The sequence below is a fragment of the Myotis myotis genome, unplaced genomic scaffold (genome assembly GCF_014108235.1).
Source record: "Myotis myotis isolate mMyoMyo1 unplaced genomic scaffold, mMyoMyo1.p scaffold_m19_p_19, whole genome shotgun sequence".
NCBI classification, from domain to species: Eukaryota; Metazoa; Chordata; class Mammalia; order Chiroptera; family Vespertilionidae; genus Myotis; species Myotis myotis.
In genome coordinates, this window is record NW_023416323.1 from 37031658 (window position 1) to 37054543 (window position 22886).

General features: G+C 61.6%; 1 protein-coding gene across 9 annotated transcripts in view; it reads left to right on the plus strand.

The window, feature by feature from the left end:
• Nucleotides 1-22886, plus strand: part of KIFC3 (kinesin family member C3) — a 42072-nt gene that overhangs the window by 16734 nt on the left and 2452 nt on the right. For 4 of the 9 annotated variants that reach the window (XM_036345267.1, XM_036345268.1, XM_036345270.1 and 1 more), the window contains 15 exons: nt 1969-2107; nt 5236-5438; nt 13501-13566; nt 14082-14225; nt 14356-14595; nt 15316-15489; nt 16024-16171; nt 16251-16381; nt 17908-18019; nt 19029-19210; nt 20044-20148; nt 21291-21421; nt 22056-22179; nt 22357-22486; nt 22576-22805. In XM_036345267.1, the coding sequence (XP_036201160.1) occupies nt 1969-2107; nt 5236-5438; nt 13501-13566; nt 14082-14225; nt 14356-14595; nt 15316-15489; nt 16024-16171; nt 16251-16381; nt 17908-18019; nt 19029-19210; nt 20044-20148; nt 21291-21421; nt 22056-22179; nt 22357-22486; nt 22576-22805 (2259 nt within the window). Of the gene's footprint in view, nt 1-1968; nt 2108-5235; nt 5439-13500; nt 13567-14081; nt 14226-14355; nt 14596-15315; nt 15490-16023; nt 16172-16250; nt 16382-17907; nt 18020-19028; nt 19211-20043; nt 20149-21290; nt 21422-22055; nt 22180-22356; nt 22487-22575; nt 22806-22886 lie in introns of those variants that run through there. The other 5 variants (XM_036345272.1, XM_036345276.1, XM_036345269.1 and 2 more) reach the window with 4 other exon arrangements.

The following is a 22886-nucleotide window of genomic DNA, read 5'->3' on the forward strand; positions in this document are numbered from 1 at the left end:
GCAAATGGAAACTTCCAGCTGCTGGCCGCTGCTGCCGCCGCCGCTGACAAGCCTGCTTGTGATGGTGTGGCAGTGGGTCGGAGGGCGGGGACGAAATAAAGTCGGCAGCTTTTCCTAAGCATGAGGGCTGGGCCGTCCACCCTCCCTCCTCCAGTAGAACGTGGTGGGGTCGTGGGGTCGAGAGGGAGGGAGCGGATGGTGAGCTAACGAGCCTGATGCCGTCGCTTTCGCCTCTGGTCGGTTCTCTCTCCGGGCTTTTTGGGGATAAAAGTAAAAGATACAGAAATACCGTATCCGTCCCTGGCAGGGAGCTCTCACTCTGTGTCAGACCCTTGGAGTATCTGCCTAAGGCAGTGATGGCGAACCTGTGACACGCGGACTCATTTTTTTGGTTGATTTTTCTTTGTTAAATGGCATTTAAATATATACAATAAATATCAAAATATAAGTCTTTGTTTTACTATGGTTGCAAAGATCAAAAAATTTCTATGTGACACGGCACCAGAGTTAAGTTAGGGTTTTTCAAAATGCTGACACGCCGAGCTCAAAAGGTTCGCCATCACTGGCTAAGGCATCGCCAGTCACTTTTTATACCAGCTCCTCGAGGCAGGCGGGGGTGATCTTTTCGGTATCAAGAGTGGGGAGAAGGACGCTTCGGGGGAGGAAGGAACTTGCCCAGAGCCACACAGCTCACAAGACACAGGTAGCCAGCCGGGCCCTTCCGACTAGAGACTCGAGGCCCGGAGCGGTTTTAAACCATAGCATGGGTCTCTTTGGAATACGGTGGGCACAGAGACACACAAAACGTGTCTCGAACCGTTCTTCCCAGATAACAACCCTGGTTGATGTTAAAAAACAAAATCCGGTGGCCCGAGCCGGTTTGGCTCAGTGGATAGAGCGCCGGCCCGAGGACGGAGGGGTCTCGGGTTTGATTCCCAGTCAAGGGCACGTGCCTCAGTTGCAGGCTCGATCCCCGGCCCGTCAGGGTGCATGTAGGAGGCAACCAATCGATGTGTCTCTCTCACATCCCTCCCTCTAAAAATCCATGGAAAAACACCCTCGGGCGAGGATTCACACACACACACACACACACACACACACACACACACTGTAGATGTTTATAAGGTTAAAACCCCAAATGTCCACAGGTTCCAAGTGAAACGGGAAGCCTCCCTTTCCTCCTTCCCATATTCTCTGTTTTTTATTCTCACAAAAGCTTGAATGATGCATGTTTTTCCTCTCACCCGACCTCCCAGAGAGATCCTCTCTCTGTATATTTCCCAGAGGTTTTTTTTCGAGGCGTGTTTTATTTCTATGGTCCTCCAATGGGATGGCACGTTACGCGAGGTTCTTACCTCGGGCAGCGTTCTGGGTGAGCTGCAATGATTGATTTCCTGGGCGGGGGGGAGGGGGGACTTCTTACCGCTCCCCTTCTCCCACCCGCCCACTGGGCAGCTCTACCCAGCCTTTTTGCCTTTGATGAGAAGATGGGGTCCCGTGGTCCCTAGATGGCCATGGGGGGTGGGCCAGGCCCTTCCCCTGCTTGCTGGGACCCGTGTGCCCCCTCCTTGGGCGCCGTTGGCTGGTGCCATCTGGAGGTGGGGCAGTTGGCATCCTGGGGGGAGTTGCCTGAAATTGCCATGTGCCTGAGTCGAGGGGGCTGCTGCATTGGTGATTCATCCCCCGTAGGGCCGAGAGGACGTTGCCTGAGGTTTTCTAAGCGCCCAGTGGAGAGGGCCGGCTGCCGTGGGGGACAAGGGGACACACCACCCCTGTGTTGTTGCAGGATCTGGGCACCTTTCCTTCCAGACTCCAGGCCTGTTTGTCCCCATCAACCCGCACGGCAAGGGGTGGACCTATGGGCCCAGGTCCTCACCAGCTCCAAGGGTGCCGCACTCTCAGGGTCAAGGGTGCCCCCCCCCCCCCCGCAGCCCCCTTCACGTGAGGATTCTGGTTGTGTCTTGGCAGCAGGCCCAGCAGGACAAGGGGTGCAAGAACAAGAGTCAGGGGACGAAAGAAGAGAAGCTGCTGAAGAGGCAGGCGCCGGCCCCCGGGCGGGACCGGGAGGCGCAGGACGCTGGTGGCACCATGAATGTAGAGAAAGCAGGTAACGGAGGTCTGCGCTGACCTGGAGCGGCCCTGGCGAGAGCTGGCCGGAGGGGAGGCCCTCGCTTGTGGCGTCGGAACTGTCCCCACACACTGTCCTCCTCGCCAGAGGTGGCCCGTCCAAATCCCGGAACTCAAACCCCAGCCTGCCCAGCCTCCTCCGGGCCCGCCTCCCAGCGCCCAGGTGATAAGAGGCTTTGGCGAGAGCGTGGGCTGGGGTAGAATTTCCCCGCTTTATTCTCTCCCCAGCGCCTGTCGAAAGCAGGGCGGCCGGATCAGCTCAAGGATGCCCCCCCCCCCCCCCCCCCCCCCGCCTGCAGAGAGGCCTGGCCGCCTTCCCTTGCATCTGTGGGTCCACCGGCACCCAGAGACCCTGGGACAGGGCCCCACTCTGCTGCTTGCGGCCGGGACACAGGAGCTGGTGGCTCCTCCCTCTGGCGGGGCTGACTCCTGGGAGACCCCAGGGGCCCCTTGGTGCGATTCCCCCGAGGAAGGCCTGGCCCAGTGGCCGCTGGGCAGGAGCACCCTCAGGCGCCCACGGTGGAGGCCACGAGCCGTGGAAAGAAAGGGCCGGTCTTTCGCTCGCTTTCCTCGCCTGCCACCAGGGCTGATTTGCATCTGGACTTGCCTCGCGACGGAAGCACCTAATCCGTCGTCTGAGTCCGTGCCAGGGCCGCGCTCGCCCGTCTGTCTGGGCGGGCGCTCTGGCGTTCGGCGGCAGGTGTGGGGCCTGGCCGAGGTCTGGGCAGCCGGCCTTGGGGAGGGAGGCACCGTCCAGCCCATCAGTGGGCTGAGAAGGGAGAGGCCAGTTCTAGGCACGAGGGAGGCCTGACTTCTGTCAACAGGGCCAGGGTGGGGCCTGCGTGTCCCTGAGCCCGAGTGCCTGAGGGGCAGCGCCCAGGCCCGGCTGGTCCTGAACACGGACACGCCAAGCGGCATGCACCTCCTCTGTGTAAGGGCTGTTCAGTAGTGTGTCCCCAGGTGTCCTCTGATCGCCCACTGTCCCTTAGTTCCTTCAAGGGCCTTTCTCCCCCAGCAAGCACTTCCCAGGCCCCTCCCAGCTCCCCAGGCACACGGCACAGGGTGCACCCCAGCAGGCGTGGGCTCTGGGGGTCTCCCAGAACCTTCTGGGAAACGAGCAGCGTCCTAGACATGGAGGCTCTCCCATGTGCTGTGGGCACCACCCACTCACACCCGGGCCTCCCTCCTGGTGTCCAGACCCATTGTCCCCATTTTATTTTTTGATATTTTCATTGATTTCAGAGAGGAAAGGAGAGAGAGATTGAAGCATCAATGATGAGAGAGAATCATTGATGGGCTGCCTCCTGCACACCCCACACTGGGGATCGAGCCCGCAACCCGGGCATGTGCCCTGATCAGGAATCGAACCATGACCTCCTGGTTCATAGGTCGACGCCTAACCACTGAGCCACCCCAACTGGGCCGTTGTTTCCATTTCACAAACGAAGACCCTGAGGGGCCTCTCCCACCGGAGCCCGGCACCCCTCCTACCCTATAGCAGCCTGCAAAGGGCCGAGGGCCATGCCGGGCCCATGCTGCCCGTGGCCGCCCGTGTGCAGGCTGCAAGCGTCCCTCTGACCTCACTCTCTCCAAAACAGAGAGCAGAAGCTGGGCCGACAGTCTGCGACATGCAGGCGGTGTCACGTGCAGGCCATATGGCCGGGCCACTAGCCAGCCAGGGTCTCTCCTGCTCCAGCTCTTGAGTCGAAGTCGTCCCAAGGGGCTATAGGGAGGGAAAAGCCAGCCCCCGCGCACTTTGCCTCGTGAGAGTGGGAGCAGGGACTTCTCACTCTCTATTTACCCCCTCCCCCGCTCCCCCAGAAGGCGGGGAGTGCGCTGAGCCGATCTGCCCAGCGAGGACCTGCTCCCTCCACACTCCCCACTCCAGCCCGGGCTTGTCCGAAGTCGGGGATCACACTTGCCGCCTCTGTGGGTCAGAGCTGCCAGCCGGCCAGGCCGGGCTGTGCGACTCCAGGAGCAGGTGGCTGCATTCACAGCCTCTGGGACCCCCAGTCCCGCCCACAGGGCTGCGGCTCCGGGGGCCTCCTGGGGGGGAGCCCAGAAGCCCTGGGTTCTGAGGTCAAGCGGAGGCTCGCGGCCAGTGGGTGCTGCTCTTCTACTTTCCTCCCGGCCACTTCGTTCTCGGACTCCTCCTTCTGGCTCTGAGGGCTTTGGCCAGGGCCCGGATTGGGCTGCTGGAGAAAAGAGGCAAGTCCCCCGTCCTCGCCCCTCTCCTCCGCCCTCTCCCTTCTCCCGAGCTCCGTGCCAGCTCCCGGCCTGCAGAGCTCACAGCCGTTCGCGGTGCCCTCGAAGCAAGCTCTGGCAAGCCTGGTCACAGGCTCCTTTCTGTGTCTTTGCCCTTACACCCATCTGTCTGTCTCTCCTGCTCCTGGAGGCAGGACAGGGGGAGGCTGTGGCAGGAGGAGGACTCAGGAGTCAGCCCACCCCGTACTAACAAGTGCTCCCGCCCCTGCGGTCCCTGCGGTCAGTCCCGCCCAGGGCAGGTGTCCGCCCCCGAGCGGCCCGTCTGTGTTCCTGTCCACGTGCCGTGTCTGTCTGTCTCTGCGTCCCGGTCTGTCTGTTCCTGGCACCCGCACACCTTTCCCTGTCCTCCCTCTCTGTGTGCTGGTGCCCACTCCCTGCGGAGGGAGCCCCCATTCAATTTCACTCTGGAGCGGGTTTGGGGTTTAAAAGGAAAGCATGCTCCCCTCAGAAGAGTGCTTTGCGGGGAGGCAACCCGACTCCTTCCCAGCTGCTACCAGAGAACTTGCAGCTCTTTCTCAGCCGCCATGACTGGCCGGCGGGCCATGGAGAAGGTGTCACCCATCAGACCTAGAACCCATGCTTTGAAGGGAGTATTCAGTGAAAGTTGCTTTCCTGAGTCCCGATGCAGGCAGTTCCGTCCCCCGGAAGCTGCCCGCTGAAGTCCCCCAGCTGCCCCACGCTGCTGCCCAGGCCTCTCCCTGCCCCATCCCCTCCCCTAGCATTCCCCCCTGTCCCCAATTGTGCGATGGTGCGATGGTGCGGTCGGCCCTGCCAGGACGGCCCCTCTCCTCGGCCAGGGTGGGCCTCTGCTGCCCTGCTGATCGGCCACTACTTTGCTCATAGGTGGGCGTCTCTTTGGCAGCGGGAGGTGCTCGAGCCTGTCGGGGCCGCCAGGTGCGGCCCCCACGGTGCATAGGATGGTGGAGGCCATGGCCCGGCTGCAGGAGGACAAAGCCAGGCTGCAGGAGGAGCTGGCAGCCCTGCGGGAGAGGCTGGCCCCCCGAGACAGTGACCAGCAAGCCACTTCCACCCAGCTGCAGAACCAGGTACCTGGGGAGGAGGGGACGGGCAGAGGCCGCTGCCCACCGCAGAGCAGGTCGGAGGACATCACCCCGGGCACCTGGAACCCTCCAGGCCGCCGGCCTGGTGGACACCTGGGGGCTCCTCTCCTGGCTCGGGAGTGCACGAGCGGGCGAGGTGGCGAGAGTCAGAGGCCTGGCCGTCCTTGTGCCCATTCCTCACGGTCCCCGGGGCCCGGACCTGCCTCCCCAGAGTGACGGGCAGCACGTGCAGACGTGAGAGCTGCAGGGAGGCTTCCCGCCCCGAGCCCACCCCATCTGTTCGGCAGCCCGAGTGGACACAAGTCATTGCAGAGGTCCCCCCCCCCCCCCCGGAAACCCAGCAGGAAAGGGAAGGCCGGTGTGAGTGCACGTGGAGGAGGGAGGCCAGGGGGAGCCACAGGTTTAGGCTGCGAGCATCGTTTTCTTCGTTCGAAGGCCAGGGGGACGCTCGGGGACTCTCAGCTCGCGAGCTGCACGCCCGGTGGGGCCGATCACCAGCCCCCTCTGCGTGCCTGGCTGCTTTCTTGTCTTCTTCCCCACGCATGGGCGCCCAGGCCCCTCTCTTTGGGCTCCGCTCTCCACTCCCACTGTCCTGTCTGTGTCTCGTGCCTGTGTCTGATCCTCCCCACTTGCCCACGGTCCCCTCTGTCTGCCCCTCCCTGGCATCGGATCTGGGCCTGGTCTGTGGAAAGCCCTGCCTTTGGGTGAAGCGAGTTCTTTCTCTGTGGTCCCCTAGCACGTGGCCTTTCTCTTGACGGAGCATCATGAATGCCGTGGCTTGCCCTCAGTTCCCGGGGCGGTGGATTCTTTTCATGCCCCTTTTAAAGGTGGCATTTTCCCCAGCCTTCAGGTGTGAGCTGCTCTCAAGAACTACCTGTCCCGACCACTCTCAGCCCCTTGCTGGGTTGGGCGGCCCTCCTTGGGGTGTCCCTGGTGCCCGGGTCTCCCTCTTACATGCTGACCCCATTGTTTGCTGCCTCTGAGCCCCTCTGCCCCGTGAAGAGGGGTTCCCCAAGGCAGGCTGTGCCGTGGCAGCTTTGTACACTGCTGCCTCCTGCGGTGCCCACCTGCCTTCCTGCCAGGTGTTTTCTGGGTGCCCAGTATGTACAGGCACCGAGCTGAGTCCTGGGGATGCCCAGGGAGACAGACACGTCCTGGCCTGTGGGGGCTACAGGCGCACGGAGGACGGACGTTGGTTACACGCACCCATGTCAAGTGGGAAGAGTAACAAGGGCTCCAAGGGTGGGCACACGTGGGGCATAAGGGCTTGGTCTGGGAGGTCAGGGCCTGCTGGGGAGGTAGGGGATGGCTTCCTTGAGAAAGTGACACTCAGCTGAGGCGGGGCCCAGAGCAGAGGAAATGTGTTCTGAGCCGAGTGAGCAGGTCAGTCAGTGCAAAGGGACTGTGGTATCCACTGGGGGATGGTTCCAGACCTCCCCTCCCCCCATCCCTCAGGGATGCCCAAATTTTCAGCTGCTCAAGTCCCTGATATAAAATGGCTTAGTATTTGCACATAACCGACATACTTCCTCTCATATACTTGAAATCATCTCTAGATTAATTATAATACCTAATACAAATGCTGTGTAAATAGTTGTTATATTGTTTAGGGATAGACTTTCTGGAGTTTTTTTTTCCAATTAAAAATATTTTTTAAAATGTATATATTTTTTTATATCAGAGAGAGGAAGGGAGAGGGAGAGAGAGAGAGAAACATCAATGATGAGAGAGAATCATGGATCGGCTGCCTCCTGCACACCCCCTACTAGGGATCGAGCCCGCAGCCCAGGCATGTGCCCTGACCCAAATCGAATAGTGACCTCCTGGTTCCTAGGTCGATCGATGCTCAACCACCGAGCAGCACCGGCCGGACTTTTCCCGTATTTTTGATCTGAGGTTGGTTGATGTGAGGATGGGGAACCGGAGGGTCCGGAGGGCTGACAGGATGAAAGCGGAACCGAGGCCCGAGTAGCTGGCAGGGGGCACGGGCACTGCTCTCGGGGCTGTGCGGCTGGTGCAGGACCCCATAGCACGCACATCTGGCCCACAGCCCCTGAGAGCTCTCAGCAGCCCTTCCCTGATCTTCCCCAGTGTAGACGGCCCAGGCTCTTCACTTCTCAAACACGAGTTTTGTTTCTAAAGAGCTTTACTGAGACAGAATCACCATGAAATCCGCCCCTTTTTAGGTGGACAGCTAATGGTCTGAAGTATGTGAAGGTGGTGAGGCAACCACCACCACCCTCTAATTGCAGAACATCTGCATCACCCCGAAAAGGCCTATTAAGTCACTCCCCCTCCCCCCAGCTCCTGGCAGCCGCCCATCTGCTTTCTGTTTTATGGATTTGCCCGTTTGGGGAACATTTCATGTAAATGAAATCATCATAATAGTGGCCTTTTGTGACTTTCAGCAAATTTTTTTTCCCCAAACATTTTTTCCCCCTTAATTAGCAAAATCTACTTACTTCTTAGAGGGGAAGTTAAAGGGAAGCATCACAGCTTTTTCTGTGTCTCCCAGCCCCAGCCCTGCACGCACTCTGGGCCTCACCCCTGACTCCCCACCACCCTCCCTACCAGCCTCCCCACCCCCACTCCTCTGGGCCCTTTGGAGAAATCGGAATTCTGATTGGTGCCTGGTCTTTGCTCACTTTGGTTTATCCTCAGGCATTCTTTCTTTTTTTAAAAAATATGTTTTTATTGATTTCAGAGAGGAAGGGAGAGGGAGAGAGAGATAGAAACATCATTGGTGAGAGAGAATCATGGATCGGCTGCCTCCTGCACGCCCCACACTGGGGATCGGGCCTGCGATCCAGGCTTATGCCCTGACCGGGAATCAAACAGTGACCTCGTGGTTCATAGGTTGACATTCAGCCACTGAGCCACACCAGCCGGGCTGTCCTCAGACAGCCTGTCAGCTGTTTTCTGCTCATTTCTCAGTGGCTACCCCTCAAGCTCCAGTCTCTGAGCCTCTCTCAGGGTCCTGCCCTGTGGAGCTGGGGCCAGCCCTGTGGGCCTGGAGCAGGGTTCGAATCCTGATGGTGGCCCTCCTCATGAGCTGTGTGACCTTGGGCTAGTTAACCACCACGCTGCACCTCGGTTTCCCCATCTGTACAGCGGACATGATACCAGGACCCGATGACACGGTCCAGGGCTATGGGTGCTCCACCCCCTTAACGGAAGAGCCTGGGTTTGGAGTCGGGGGCAGGATCCTGGTCCTGGCTCTGCCATGCGCTGGCTGTGCAGCCACAGGAGGCCACTTCCTGTCTGAGCCTGCATTTCCAGGGTCGACACAGGCTGAGAAGGGTGGCTTCGTGGCTATTGAGCAGATCAGTCGTGAATCTGGACAGGAAAATGGACGGTAAACTGTGAAGCGTGGTGCCCTGTGTGGGTCCCTCCTGTGCGCGCTGGTCTCCTGTCAGCCTCCCTGTGGTTTGACACACGGTGACCCTCCTGGTCTTCTACATGCTGACCCTCTAAGGAAAGCCTGCCATGGGGTCCTCTCCACCTCGTCCCCTTGGCGCCTGGCTCCCAGCCTCGCCGTCTGAGCGTGGCTGCTTTCCCCGCGTGGCTCTTCCTGAGAGGCAGGCAGTGTTAAGGGTGGTTGAGGGAGGGCTCGGCTCTAGCCGGCATGGTTCAGTGGTTAGAGCACCGGCCCTCACACCGAAGGGTCTCGGGTTCGATTCCCGGTCAAAGGCGTGTACCTGGGTTGCAGACTTGTTCCCCAGCCCCAGTTGGGGCTTGTGCGGGAGGCAACCCATCAGTGTATCTCTCTCACATCGATGTTTCTCTCTCTCTCCCTCCTTTCCACTTTCTCTTTAAAAAAAAAAAAAATCAATGAAAGAAATACCCTCAGGGGAGGATTAACAAAACAAAAAAATTGACTGAGGGCTCTGGGGGGGTCAACCTGGGGTGGGGGAGGGGGGGGCTGAGTTACAATCCTAGGTTTGCCACTAGTGGTCAGGTGACCTTGAGAAGTCGCTTAACCAAGGCTTAATCTCTTGGAACCTCAGTTTTTCTTCCCGTGAAATGGGCATAATAACAGTACCTACCTCAGGATTGGGGGGTTCACCATATTGCTGTTATGAAGAAACCCGCCGCGCTGGTGAAGCCGGCTCAGTAAACGGGGCTGCCGTCATCACTGGGTGCCTGGGCTCGCGAGGGCTGCAGGGAACGTTTCAGGCTTCCCCCTGGTGAGTGTCGGATGGAGACTTTTGTGGGAGCCCTCTGGCCGAAGGTCCCCTTCTCAGTCCTTGAGCACCTGGCTGACCCAGGCCACAGAGGCCACAGGTCTTGGTCTGGCCACCAAGGGGGGCTGTGGGTACAGAGGACGACCCTCCCTGGATGTCGGCAACGACAGCCCCAGGTGATGTCCTGGTGGCTTCCAGCTCCCCCTCCTCTTGGGCCGTCCCTGGAGCCGGGCCCCAGCAAACAGGAGGAAACCCAGGGCGTGGCGAAGCTGAGACTGTCCAAGGTTGTCCGGAGGGCAGGGTGGTGTCTGTACTGGCTGGCACCTGGCCCCTTGGGCCTGGGGGGTCTGCACTTCCCACGGCCCCTCTGTGGCAGAAGGACTTGGATGCAGAAACGTGGCAGTGGAGGCAGGGCCGGATGGACAGGCCAGGCCTGGTCAGAGGTCACGGAGCCAGGAGTCAGGTCTCCTGGGAGAGGGAGCATGTTGGGGACAGTGTGGGGTTCTCTCTGGGGCTGCCCCTCTGGCCTCTGGGCTGGTTCCCTGAGGCCCAATGGCTCCCCAGGCCCTCTGGCCTCCCCAGCTTAGTAACGCCTCTCCTGGCCCCTGGAGAGCCTTCCTTCCCTTAGGAGGCCGGGCTGCATGGCAGGAGGTGAGCAGCAGGCTGTCAGCGGTGTGGATGGGGGGCAGCTGAGAGAACAGACCTGTGCAGGGCAGCCCTGCCCTCTGGGCAGCCCCTTCCCCCAGGAAATGTAACTGTCAGGCCCCAGCTCCCTGCAACCCCAAGGCTCCTTGGCACCAGGCCCGTGACTCAGTTTCTCTGGCTGACACCTGTGTGGTCCATGCCCAGCCTGGTCCCTTCCTCCACCCTGGGGCTGACACCGAGCTGGCCTGGAGCCCCACAGCCGCCTGTCGGGAGCCCCCCTCGTCCTGCGGCTCTGCACTTGGAGTGTGCTGGCTAACGGTGCGGGTGCTCAGAGTGGCTGTGGGGACCTCTGTGTGCCGGGCACCTGCTGGGCCTGGGGCTGGTGATGAGCAATAGAGAAGGCCCCTTCCTCTTCATAGGGACGCAGAGCCATGGTGGGTGCACAAAGAGGGTGCCTCAGGGTCCCCTTCCCGGGGAGTCCCTCCTCTCTGGTGAGGTTCACCCTCAGCCCCCCACTCTCTGCCCTCACTGCTCTGAGCCTACTGGCGTCTCCCATCTGAGGTCCTCTGGCTGCCTCTGTCTCTCTTTTTGCTCATTGTTTTCTGACTCAGGGACTCCTGGCACCTCCCCCCGCCCCCCCCAGCCTTCCCGAAGCAGACCCCTCTGGGCAGCTTCTCATTTTCCAGGCCCCACAGGTGCTTGCCTGCCGGGTGCTGTCACCCACATCACCCACACCATGGATGGTGTGCGCCTGACCAGCCCCCCCCCCCGCACCCCCCCCCCCCCCCGGTGTGGAGCTGTGTCCCCTGCTGCCCTAGATAAACCAGGAGGTGACCGAGTGTCTGACACTCTGACCAGAGGAGTCACTTACAGCCCCTCCCTCAACCCCCCACCCAGCTCTCGGGCCCCTTTGTAGGCACCTCTGTTTGGGGCGCCCCTCAGAGTTCTAGGCAGAGCCCAGAGCACCCCGGGTTCCGATTGTGATGCAAGAAGGAGACTGGAGCCTGGCTGCCGGCAGGTGGCAGGGGGCATCCTGATCTCCCCGCCCCCATAAATGCTGGAAAACCCCACTTCCCTCTGAGTGCCAGGCAGCGCGCTAAGGACAAGCGAGGTCAGAGCACACCCAGCCCGCACCAAGGACGCAGCCTGTCTGAGCCGCCCGTTCACAAATGGACCGTGCTGGGGTGATTGCTGGGGGAGGACCTTGGGGAAGGGGACGCCTACCTTTCGAAAGGATATAGACCCGCCTGTTTTGGGGTGAAGGGGGTGCAAGAGGAATACACATTCTTTGAGACTTAAAAATAACTGAAAAGCATAAAGAATCGGTCATATAATGCCATAGTCCAGGGACCTCTGCTTTGTGGTACTTCCCGCACAGTTTCGTTTTGGGTTTTTCTTTGACTCTGTGGAGACACGTTTCCCTGTGTCGTTTAAAGCTCCCGGGAAACACAGCTGATGACCGCACGCCAGGCTGTGTGCCCCTCAGGCTGGCCCTTCCCCCAGGCTGGTGTTCAGGTGAGTCCCAATGTTGGGACTAAGGAATGAAACGCTGCCTAGAGCAGTGATGGCGAACGTTTTGAGCTCGGCGTGTCAGCACTTTGAAAAACCCTAACTTAACTCCGGTGCCGTGTCACATATAGAAATTTTTTGATATTTGCAACCAGTGAAACAAAGACTTCTATTTTTGATATTTATTTGATATATTTAAATGCCATTTAACAAAGAACAACCAACCAAAAAAATGAGTTTGCGTGTCACCTCTGACACGCGTGTCATAGGTTCGCCATCACTGGCCTAGTGCAAACTGTTCCTCATTCCCCTGTGGGGCCACGGCTCTGAGCACCCCCCCACCAGGCTCTTACCAGAAGGGGCACCGGATGGTGCAGAGAGTGGCATGGGCTTTGCCACCTGCGTGGCCCATGGCCCAGCACATGCTGGGGGTGGGGGGAGGGGCTGTAGGAATGCAGCCTCCGGGACCACCTGGTCCTGCCCTGTGTTCTCCTGGCTGTGCCCTTAGCGCCCCCCACCCTCCGCTTGTCCACCAGGAGGACTTGGGAAGCCAGGTTGGGCCTCCCAGCCCCTCTCAGGGTCTGTGTTTTGGAATCCTTGTCCCCAATCATGAGCGACAGCGCTGGTGTCAGGGCCTTTGCCTCCAAGACCAGTGCACCCCGGGAACCCCAATGTCTGGCCTCTTTGGAACGGTCAGAAGGTTGGCGACACGGAGCCCGTGTCCTCCTGGCCCCGTCCGCAGGGGGCATGGTGGCTGCCTCCTGTAGGTGATCTTGGGGGTGCAGTCCACACTGCCCCTCACATGCCTTACCTGGTGGCCCTGGAGGCAGGGGCTTTGTCACCTGTTGTTTAGAAATGGGGCACAGTGTTCCGTGGCCGGATGTGAAAGCCCCACCTCTAACCCTCCTCAGGGTGAGTCCAGGGCGTGGGGCGCGCATCCCAGAGTGCTCTGCCAGGAAGACGGCAAACGTGCTCGCGTCAAAGTCCTTGTGTGCATTTTGGGTTCTTTTCCAAGGAGAGGGTCTGCGGGCGACTGGAGGTCGGCTCTAGGGAGGGTCGCCATCCTGGGATCTGCCCGCTGGGGGCTGGTTTCCCGCCCAGGGCTCCCGCCAAGCCAGGTCACCCTTGCCTCCGGATGGGGTGCATGCTCCCTTCTCACCCCGCCGCAACTCCTGTAAGGCAGTCTGGGAGCTGGGGACACAGGTCCCACATGTGCCCTGCTCACTGGCAGACCTGCCTCCGCAGGCAGCCTCACCAGGAACCACTCAACATGGAAAGTCCTAGGGGCTGGGCAAGGACGGCCTGGCTTCCTAGTGCCTGCCGTTTTCGCAATCTGGGGAGCCTTTTAGGAGCAAAGAATATAAAGTTACAGACACAGAAGTAGGCACAGGCCTTGGGGGGGGCCTGTGCAAGGCACGCATCCTGAGGGGCAGCCCCCTGAGCCTCCCGATGAGCTGCCCCTGGCGTCAGCCCCGAGGGTGTAGAGGTCGCAACACCTGCTGCATCTGCCCGCAGACTTGCCTGGGAGCTCAGGCCGGCGGGGTCCTGGGTGGGAGAGGGTGCCGAAGGCTGGCAGGCCCGGGCCAGGTGTCTCTCACCTGGAGTCCCAGGTGTGGCCTGATGCTCGGACACAGGGAGGGCTGGGCCGAGGCCTGGGCGTGGGCTGGAGGTGAGCAGGGCTCATTGTGACCCTGGCTTTGTGCTGGCAGGTGGAGAGCCTGAAGGAGAAGCTCATCAGCCAGGCCCAGGAAGTGAGCCGCCTCCGATCAGAGCTGGTGAGGCCACCATCGCCTCCCGCAGGGGCAGCAGGCGGGCGGGGCGGATGCGCAGTCTGGCCTCCAGACTTGAGGGGTGAGGGGTGTGAGCCCAGCAGCCCAAGGGGGGGCAGCGTCCTGCCTGGGAAATGCTCCTGGATACTTACCGCCTTCACTAGGCCCTCCAAGGTCACGTGACGCCCCCGGGGCAGGAGGTGACTTCTCCCTTGCGATGGGAAATAGGAGTGTGAACTCTGTATAAATACGACTTGTGACTTTCACACTCAGGAAAATAGGATGCCGGGGTGGGGTGCTGCTGGCGCAGTTCCTGTCTCACCGCCCTCTCCATCTTTCTCTCCTGTCTTCACCTTTATCTCCTGAGCCCCTTCTCTCCCTCACTCGCCTTCCTTCCTCTTTTCTCCTTCTCTGTCTTTCTCTGCCCTCCCCCCTGGCCTTGGACACACTCTGCCCTCCCCCCTTTGCTTCCCCGTGACCACCCGGCCACATGCCCCCTGACATGTGGGCTGACTCCGCAGGGAGGCACGGACCTGGAGAAGCACCGGGACCTGCTGATGGTGGAGAATGAGCGACTGAGGCAGGAGATGCGGCGCTGCGAGGCCGAGCTGCAGGAGCTGCGTGCCAAGCTGGCGGCCCCCTGCGCGGGCTGTGAGCACAGCCAGGTGAGCACAGGGCCAGGGGGTCCCCGAGGGCCCCTGCCTCACAGGGTCCCAGCTCCTCACGGGGACCCTGCCGGCTGGTCCGCCTGTCTGTCTGCCTCACCCGGGTCCTGGCCCGTCCCCCCGGCTGCAGGAGAGCGCCCAGCTCCGGGCCCGGCTGGCCCAGCTGCAGCTGGAGGTGGCGGAGAACAAAAGCATGCTCTCGGAGCTGAACCTGGAGGTGCAGCAGAAGACGGACCGGCTGGCCGAGGTGGAGCTGCGGCTCAAGGACTGCCTGGCCGAGAAGGCGCAGGAGGAGGAGCGGCTCAGCCGGCGCCTGCGCGACAGCCACGAGACCATCGCCAGCCTGCGGGCCCAGTCGCCGCCCATCAAGGTGGGAGCCTGGGCGGTGCCTCGGGGCTGGGGCCCTGGTGCCCGGGGCAGGGCTGGCATGCAGGAGCAGGTGTGAGTGGTGAAGGCGGCGCTCTGGTCTGCACTCAGGCAGTCTCTGGCCTGTCCCCACCCCTCGTGCTCTCCAGGGCCAGGCACGCGGTAGGCATCCGGCAACCAATGCTGGAGGTGCCCACCGCAGGCCAGGCATGGACATAGGGCATCACTGGGTGCCCTCATCTTTGCTCTCTCTGCTCTGTGCCAAGGCTGGGGCCACAGCCGGGCTCATAGTGGCTCATTAAGAGAAGGTGCTCTAACTGGTGTGGCTCAGTGGATAGAGCGTTGGCCTGCAGACTTAAAGGTCCCAGGTTTGATTCCGGTCAAGGGCATGTACCTTGGTTGCAGGCACATCCCCAGTGGGGGGTGTGCAGAAGGCGGCTGATCGATGTTTCTCTCTCATCGATGTTTCTAACTCTCTATCCCTCTCCCTTCCTCTCTGTAAAAAATCAATAAAATATATTTAAAAAAAAAAGAGGAGAAGGTCCCAGGAGGCCCTGGCAGCAATCCGGGAAGCCAGGACCTCGCAGGGTCGCTGGTTTTTTCAGGGGCTCTTGGTGGGGTGTCCCTGAGGGCCCCCCCCCCAAGGCCAGCTGAGTCCCAGGGCCTCGGAGTGAGGTGGAGGCGCACTCACACTCCCATGCTCCCCTCCCTCTCGCGCCCGCAGTATGTCATCAAAACGGTGGAGGTGGAGTCGTCCAAGACCAAGCAGGCCCTCAACGAGTCCCAGACCCGGAACCAGCACCTGCAGGAGCAGGTGGCCATGCAGAGACAGGTGCTGAAGGAGATGGAGCAGCAGCTGCAGAGCTCGCACCAGCTGACCGCACAACTGCGGGCCCAGGTGCGCAGGCCGTGGGGGGGTGCGTGGGGGGGTGCGCATGCCTGTGGGGCAGGACGTGCACGCAGCAGAGGCCAGCCTTTCGTACAGGCCACAGACCCAGGCTCCGGTCCCTCCTCTTCCCGCTGACCGTGTGACCAAGGGCCAGTTTTGTCGGCGTGTCTGTTTCCTCATCTATAAGATGATGTGATCACACCTCACGTTGTGGCTCAGGGACCGACTCGCAAGAGGCTCTTCTCACAGAGGCCTCGGGCCCAGCACACCCGCTCTCCGAAGGGGCTCTAGTCAGTGTCGTAGCAAACACGCTCCCTGGCACCTGTTATGTGCCAGGACCCAGGTTGGTGCTAGAGAAACGTAGGGAAGTAGCTGCATGGAGCTCATGGCTCCATGGGGGAGAGAGATGGCCATCCTACCCCTCTCCTGCGCGTGTGCGTGTGCATGCGTGTGTGTGTGACGGGGGGGTAAGAAGAGTCAGGGCTTCTTTCTGGCACCCACCCCCCCAGCCCCATGTACTGAGCCTCTGGCCTTGGCCACCAGATCGCCATGTACGAGGCGGAGCTGGAGCGGGCGCACGGGCAGATGCTGGAAGAGATGCAGTCCCTGGAGGAGGACAAGAACCGGGCCATCGAGGAGGCCTTCGCCAGGGCCCAGGTGGAGATGAAGGCCGTGCACGAGAACCTGGCAGGTGAGCCGCCACCTGGGCCCCGGCCTGCCCCACGCTGCACCCCTCACCCCGCCCGCCTGACACCCCTCCCATCCCATAGGCGTCCGGACCAACCTGCTGACGCTGCAGCCAGCGCTGCGGACCCTCACCAACGACTACAACGGGCTCAAGCGGCAGGTGCGCGGCTTCCCCCTGCTGCTGCAGGAGGCCCTCAAGGGCGTCAAGGCCGAGGTGAGTGCCAGCCCTGGGGGTGGAGCTGGGAGAGGCCTTGAGCCCTTGGGCACAGGCTGCATCCACCCAGGAGCTCTTCCAAAATGCAGACCGAGCCCCAGACAACTGTGCCTCCCCTCCCCCCCCCCCCTCCCCCACACACACTGCCACCCAGACCCTGTTTGAAAAAGTCTGCTCAGGGGCAGGCATCTGGGCATTTGTTCTATTCTGACTCTTTTTTTTTTTTTTTTTAAATATATTTTTATTGATTATTTACAGAGAGGAAGGGAGAGAGATAGAGAGTTAGAAACATCGATGAGAGAGAAACATCGATCAGCTGCCTCCTGCACACCTCCTACTGGGGATGTGCCCGCAACCAAGGTACATGCCCTTGACCGGAATCGAACCTGGGACCCTTCAGTCCGCAGGCCGACGTTCTATCCACTGAGCCAAACCGGTTACGGCCTATTCTGACTCTTGAACCCAAACATGTTACAGCCTCATACCTCAGACATGCTACCTACATCCGTACATCTGCGAGCTTGAAGTGAAGTTTGGCAAGCTGTGCTTGTGCGATGTGAGAATAGCTAGTGTCTCTTACGTGCCTCCCACATGCTGAAACCTTTTATAGCTGCCGGCTCCTTGGATCTGAATGATGGCTCTGCAGGGCAGAGAGAATGATGTATTTTAGGAGTAGAAAATAGTTCTTCGCCGAAACCGGTTTGGCTCAGTGGATAGAGCATCGGCCTGCGGACTGAAAGGTCCCGGGTTCGATTCCGGTCAAGGGCATGTACCTGGGTTGTGGGCATATCCCCAGTAGGGGATATGCAGGAGGCAGCTGATTGATATTTCTCTCTCATCAATGTTTCTAACTCTCTATCTCTCTCCCTTCCTCTCTGTAAAAAAAAAAAAAAAAAGAAAGAAAAGAAAATAGTTCTTCTTTAAAATATGATGTCAGTACAACATGGACATGGTAGGAAGAAGGGCATCAGGGAGAAGGAAAGGACTCTGCCACCCTGCTCCCCGAAGGCGGCCTCTGTGCCAGCAATTCCCGGGCGTCCTGTGCCCTCTTACCCACAGGGCAGCATAGGGGCGTGTGCCCGGCATCCTGCTGCTTTCCTCTGCGAAATGCAGCGTGGAGATCTTTGCCTACCGGCTCCTATGGATCCACACGAGTTAGATGCTGTTAGCCCCACTTTACAGATGGGAAAACTGAGGCTTGAAGACATGGAGCCTGTTGCCTCAGGTCCCAGGCTCTACTCAGGGTAGAGCTGGGGTTTGGGTCCAGCGGAATCTGAGGTCGAGTGCGAGTGGTGTGGCGTGAAGCTGAGATGCCGCTCTTTGCTTGTGCGGCCGGGCAACCTTGAACTATGGGCTCAGCCTCTCGGCGGGCTCCGTTTCCTTCTTTGTAAAATGGAACTGGTAGCAGCACCCCTCCCCCACTCCCCAGAGGGGACTCAGCCCAGGGCCGGGGACAGTGCTCAGCCAGCCGGGGGGCAGGCAGCCTGTGGAGCTGCCCCCCGACGGTGCTGCGTGTCCCCCACCAGATCGGCCAGGCCATCGAGGAGGTCAACAGCAACAACCAGGAGCTGCTGCGCAAGTACCGCCGGGAGCTGCAGCTGCGCAAGAAATGCCACAACGAGCTCGTGCGGCTGAAAGGTGACTGCGGGCGGGCGGGGGGCGGGTGCCGGCACAGGGGTCCTCTACCTGGCTCAGGGGTGATCCTGCCCCTCCCCACGGCCCCCAGCACCGCTCCTTGGAGCTATGCCCTGTCACGGAGGAGCTGTTGTCTTTCCGTCTTTGAGGATAAAGCCACGGAGACACAGAGCAGTCAGGGCTTGGATCTGTCCAACCCCGAGGCCCTTGCCAGTGTCCATAGCAGGCCGCCCCAGGCCTGGGTGGTGAGACTGGGTTGCGAGGGGCTGGAACGCCACCTGTTCTGACCTAGGGCCGGGCCACACCTGAGGTTTCACCCGTTCACGGCACAAAGGCCTAGGGAGCCTCCGCCTGTCCTGTGCCAGGTGCTGCTCCGGACGCGGAGACCTGGCTGTGGCCCACAGACGCCATCCCTGCCGCAGGGCGCTCACTTCCGCTGGGAGGGCAGACAGTGACCCTCCAGCAGCCAGAGAACCCCCACAGGAGTTCCGTTACCAGGGCTGGGGAGGAGGGGTGCTGGGGGGCTTCCTGGAGGAGGCAAAGCTAGACCTGAGACCTGGGCTGGGAGTTGGCGTGGACAGGTGGAGGGGGACGTGGGCCCCAGCGAGCTGTGGTGGGGATTTTTCTCTTCATTCCAGGGGCACTGGGATCCCACCGGAGGGCTGGAAGATCCACGCCTCCAACACCCCGCCCCCCCCAAAGGCAGCCTGTCTGCCAGCAATTCCCAGGGCGTCCCCCCCTCCTATCCACACGATCCCACAACTGACCTTTCTCCCTGTCCCCAAGGGGAAGCTCCCACCCTCCACTGGTTTGCTCAGGAAGAAAATGTACCAATAAGGGAATTCATACTACAGTGTGAGTGACTGATAAGAGCTGTGTGGCCCCGGGGGCCTTGCATAGAAGGCAGGAGGCTCCTGAGCCACTAGCCTGCTGAGGATTCCAGCGGCACCAGCACGGAAGCCGCCTGGTCTTGACCCAGCCTGTCCCCTTCTCTGCTCCCCCACCCACCTAGGCAACATCCGGGTGATTGCCCGTGTCCGGCCAGTCACCAAGGAGGATGGGGACGGGCCCGAGGCGAGCAACGCGGTGACCTTCGATCCTGACGATGACTCCGTCATCCATCTGCTGCACAAGGGGAAGCCTGTGTCCTTCGAGCTGGACAAGGTCTTCTCCCCGAGGGCCTCCCAGCAGGATGTGAGTGTGGCTCTCAGGTGGGGTGGGGAGAAGGGACAGAGCAGTGGAGAGAGGGAGACACAGAGACTCACCAGGAAAGGGACAGATGGTGGGGGACGGAGGGCAGAAAGCAGGGTGAGCGTGGGGGAGACGGGGTAGAGAGGCCTGGTGTCAGGGTCCCTCTCTCCTTCCCTCTGGAGGGAAGAGGGTGGGAAGCAAAGACTGAGGGCCTTAGAAGCCTCTGCTGGGGAGGAGAGATCCATGCACAGTCGCTCCCACCACGTGGCCCCGCCCACCCACGTGGCTCCTCACGGCCACATGACCCTGGCCAGCTCTGAGCCTGGTCCCTGCAGCCTGTGAGAGGCGTGGGGTCTCAGCATCTGCTCGTGTCTCTTCCCTGCCAGGGCCAACCTGCCAGGCCTGTTTGGCCTGTGCTCTCCTCTCTCTAAGCCGGGCTCTACCTTTGCCCCCGTCCTCTGCCCACGGTCAGGCAGGCGGGCGAGGAGGCGCCAGGCATGTGACTGGCCTCTGCCTTCATCTGGCTGCGCCCTCTAGGGGTGGGGGCGGGTCTCCTGCGCTCCAGGGTGGGGAGGCCCCTTGCTCAGGTGCTGGCGGGCAGTAAGCCGGCCCTGCCTTCCCGTCCATCTTTGGGCAGCGAGGTTACCATCGGTGTCCAGTGCCCCTGACTCCTTAGTCCTGGATTGCTCCACAGTGAGCCGTTGTCCACAGTCACGTGCTGTGTTATTGCTGAAGGAGGGAGCGGTCACGGGGGTGGCTGGACGAGGAGCTGGTTGGGACCCTGGTTACGGCAGCCCCTGCAGCCCCACACCCTCCATCCCATGTGCCCTCCCCAGGTCTTCCAGGAGGTGCAGGCCCTGATCACCTCCTGCATCGACGGGTTCAATGTCTGCATCTTCGCCTACGGCCAGACGGGTGCTGGCAAGACGTACACGATGGAGGTGGGTGCCCGCTGCCTGGGGCGGGGTTCAGACTGTGAGGACCTCCCCTGGCTGCCACGGGTGGGGGCTCAGGGTTCTGCGTGGTGTGTTGTGCCTCACTCGGTCTTCACAACCTCCCCGCCACCAGGGCCTGAAGAGGGGGCGCCTTGCCCAAGGGCACTGGGATGGTCCCCGTGGTAGGAGGGGCAGGGGTGGCGACAGCCACCTCACAGAAGGGTCCTGGCCTGAAGTCAGAGTCAGTCTTCATGGAAGGATTGGGCTCCACACGCATTTATTGGGCTCCTGCGTTACGGCTGCCCGGGCTGGGCCCTGGGGCTACCAGGATGGATGAGGGCAGGTCTCCGTCCTGGAGGGGGTCCCGGCCCCCGTGGGAGAGACTGGCCGGTGAAGACTGTCGTGGGTGGGAGCCCTGCTCTTACCTGCCTCCTCCTCTGCTTGCGGCTGTCCCCTCCCCTCGGGGACCCGGCCTCTAGAGGAGAAAGAATCTTGTCTGTAGATGAAAATGGAAGGCTGGCCCCTGGGGGTCTTTGGTTTGTCAGCATTTCCCTGGCTCTTGACAGGGCGGTTTCCTGGGTAGAGACGGAGGGCAAGTGTCCTGGTGTCGGGACAAGGGGAGTGAGAGGGCCCTTTGGTGGGAGGGGCCCTCAGAGGGGAAGCGAGAGCCCAGGTGAGATTTCCTCTCAGAAAGGCCGGGAGCTCAGGGTCCCAAGGTCCCTGCCGGCTCTGCCTGGGCCTCCCCTCCACCACCTAGAGCCCGGCTCACGGCCTCCCTGATATCGGCCCCATGTGGGCAGCGGCAGGGAAATCGGGTTCCCCGTGTCCGTCCCAGGCGGCTCACCAGGGCCAGGTACACATCTGGCTCCCAGCAGCCGTGTGCTGCCCCCGCCGGCGTTTCACCTGGGCACCCTGCTCTGTCTAGGGCAGTCCGGCAGGTGGTACCATTTTAAAGGTGGGAAACTGAGGCCCAAGCAGGTGAATGAAGTTGCTTGCAGTGGGGGGAGGGGGTTTGGGGACAGACCAGCCTGCAGACGGAGGCTTTGGGCAGGGAGGCTGGGGGCCACAGGCACCCTGTGAGCATCTGCACGGGCCACCCCTCATGGTGGGGAGGGGCCCAGCTCACGGGGCCTTGCTTCTGCCCCCAGGGAACCCCTGAGAACCCAGGCATCAACCAGCGGGCCCTGCAGCTGCTCTTCTCCGAGGTGCAGGAGAAGGCCTCCGACTGGGAGTTCACCATCACCGTCAGCGCGGCCGAGATCTACAACGAGGCCCTCAGGTTGGAGGCTGGGGGTGGGGGGGGGGTGGAGGGCCCTCAGGTGGGCGGTTCTCAGGTGTGAGCCCTCAGGTGGGCGTCCCTGGGGTGGCACATGCCTCCGGGAAGCTTTGTGGTCTCGGGACTGTGTCGAGCCAGGTGGGATGGGAATGGGAGTCTCCTTGAAGGAGTGGGGGGCTGTACACCAGGACTCAGCTCGGAGCGTCTGCTGGCCCCAGGCCCTTCCCCCACCAGCGGGCAGGGGAGGAGGGCAGGGAGGAGGGCTCTCTCTCTGCTCCCTAGCCCTAGGCTGCCCACCTGAGGAGTTCCTTTTCCCCTGGAAGCTCCTCCCATACCCGCAGGCTGACCAGGCGTGATAAGTGAGAGTGGGCTGTGGGGGGCCTGTCCTTAGCGGCCAGTGCACTGTGGGGGCAGGAGCACCACCACCACAGGCCTTTTGGGGGACAGTCGGTCTCCGCCCTTCAGTGGGCTGAGTGCAGGGAGGAGGAGGAGGAGGAGGAGGAGGGGGAGGGGCTTAGCCCAGTGTCCAGGAAGGGGTGTGGTTGGATGGGGGACCTTCCAGGTTTGGGGCAGGTGCAGAGCCAGCAGACACAGGAGGAGAGCGTGACTGTCGTCCCCTCCACCCCCACCCCGGCAGGGACCTGTTGGGGCAGGAGCCCCAGGAGAAGCTGGAGATCCGGCTGTGCCCCGACGGCAGCGGGCAGCTGTACGTGCCAGGGCTGACGGAGTTCCGGGTGCAGAGCGTGGACGACATCAACAAGGTGTGGAGCTGGGGGGACGGGGTGGGGAATGTGGGGAGCCCCCGCCCAGAGCTTTCTGAGCCTGTCTCCTGCTCTGTGCCACGCAGAGGGTGACCCCCTCCCTGGGGCGGGTACTGGGGACGGGCGATCCCAAGGCCCCGCTCAGCCCTGTCTGGACCTCTGCCCGCCCGCCCCCAGGTGTTTGAGTTCGGCCACACCAACCGCACCACGGAGTTCACCAACCTGAACGAGCACAGCTCCCGCTCGCACGCACTGCTCATCGTGACCGTGCGGGGCGTGGACTGCAGCACCGGCCTCCGCACCACGGGTGAGGGAGGGCCCGGGGCGGCCTGCCCAGCCCCTGCCCCCCACGCCCGCCTCTGGGGCGCCCTTGACCTGCCCAGCGCCCTCCCACAGGGAAGCTGAACCTGGTGGACTTGGCTGGCTCGGAGCGCGTGGGCAAGTCTGGGGCCGAGGGCAGCCGCCTGCGGGAGGCGCAGCACATCAACAAGTCGCTGTCGGCCCTGGGGGACGTCATCGCGGCGCTGCGCTCCCGCCAGGGCCACGTGCCCTTCCGCAACTCCAAGCTCACCTACCTCCTGCAGGACTCGCTTAGCGGGGACAGCAAGACCCTCATGGTGGTGCAGGTGAGGCCTCGGTTGGTGGGGGGGGGGCTTGGCCAGCACCAAGGCCGGGGCCCCTTCTGGGTACCCAGGCTGTGCAGGGAA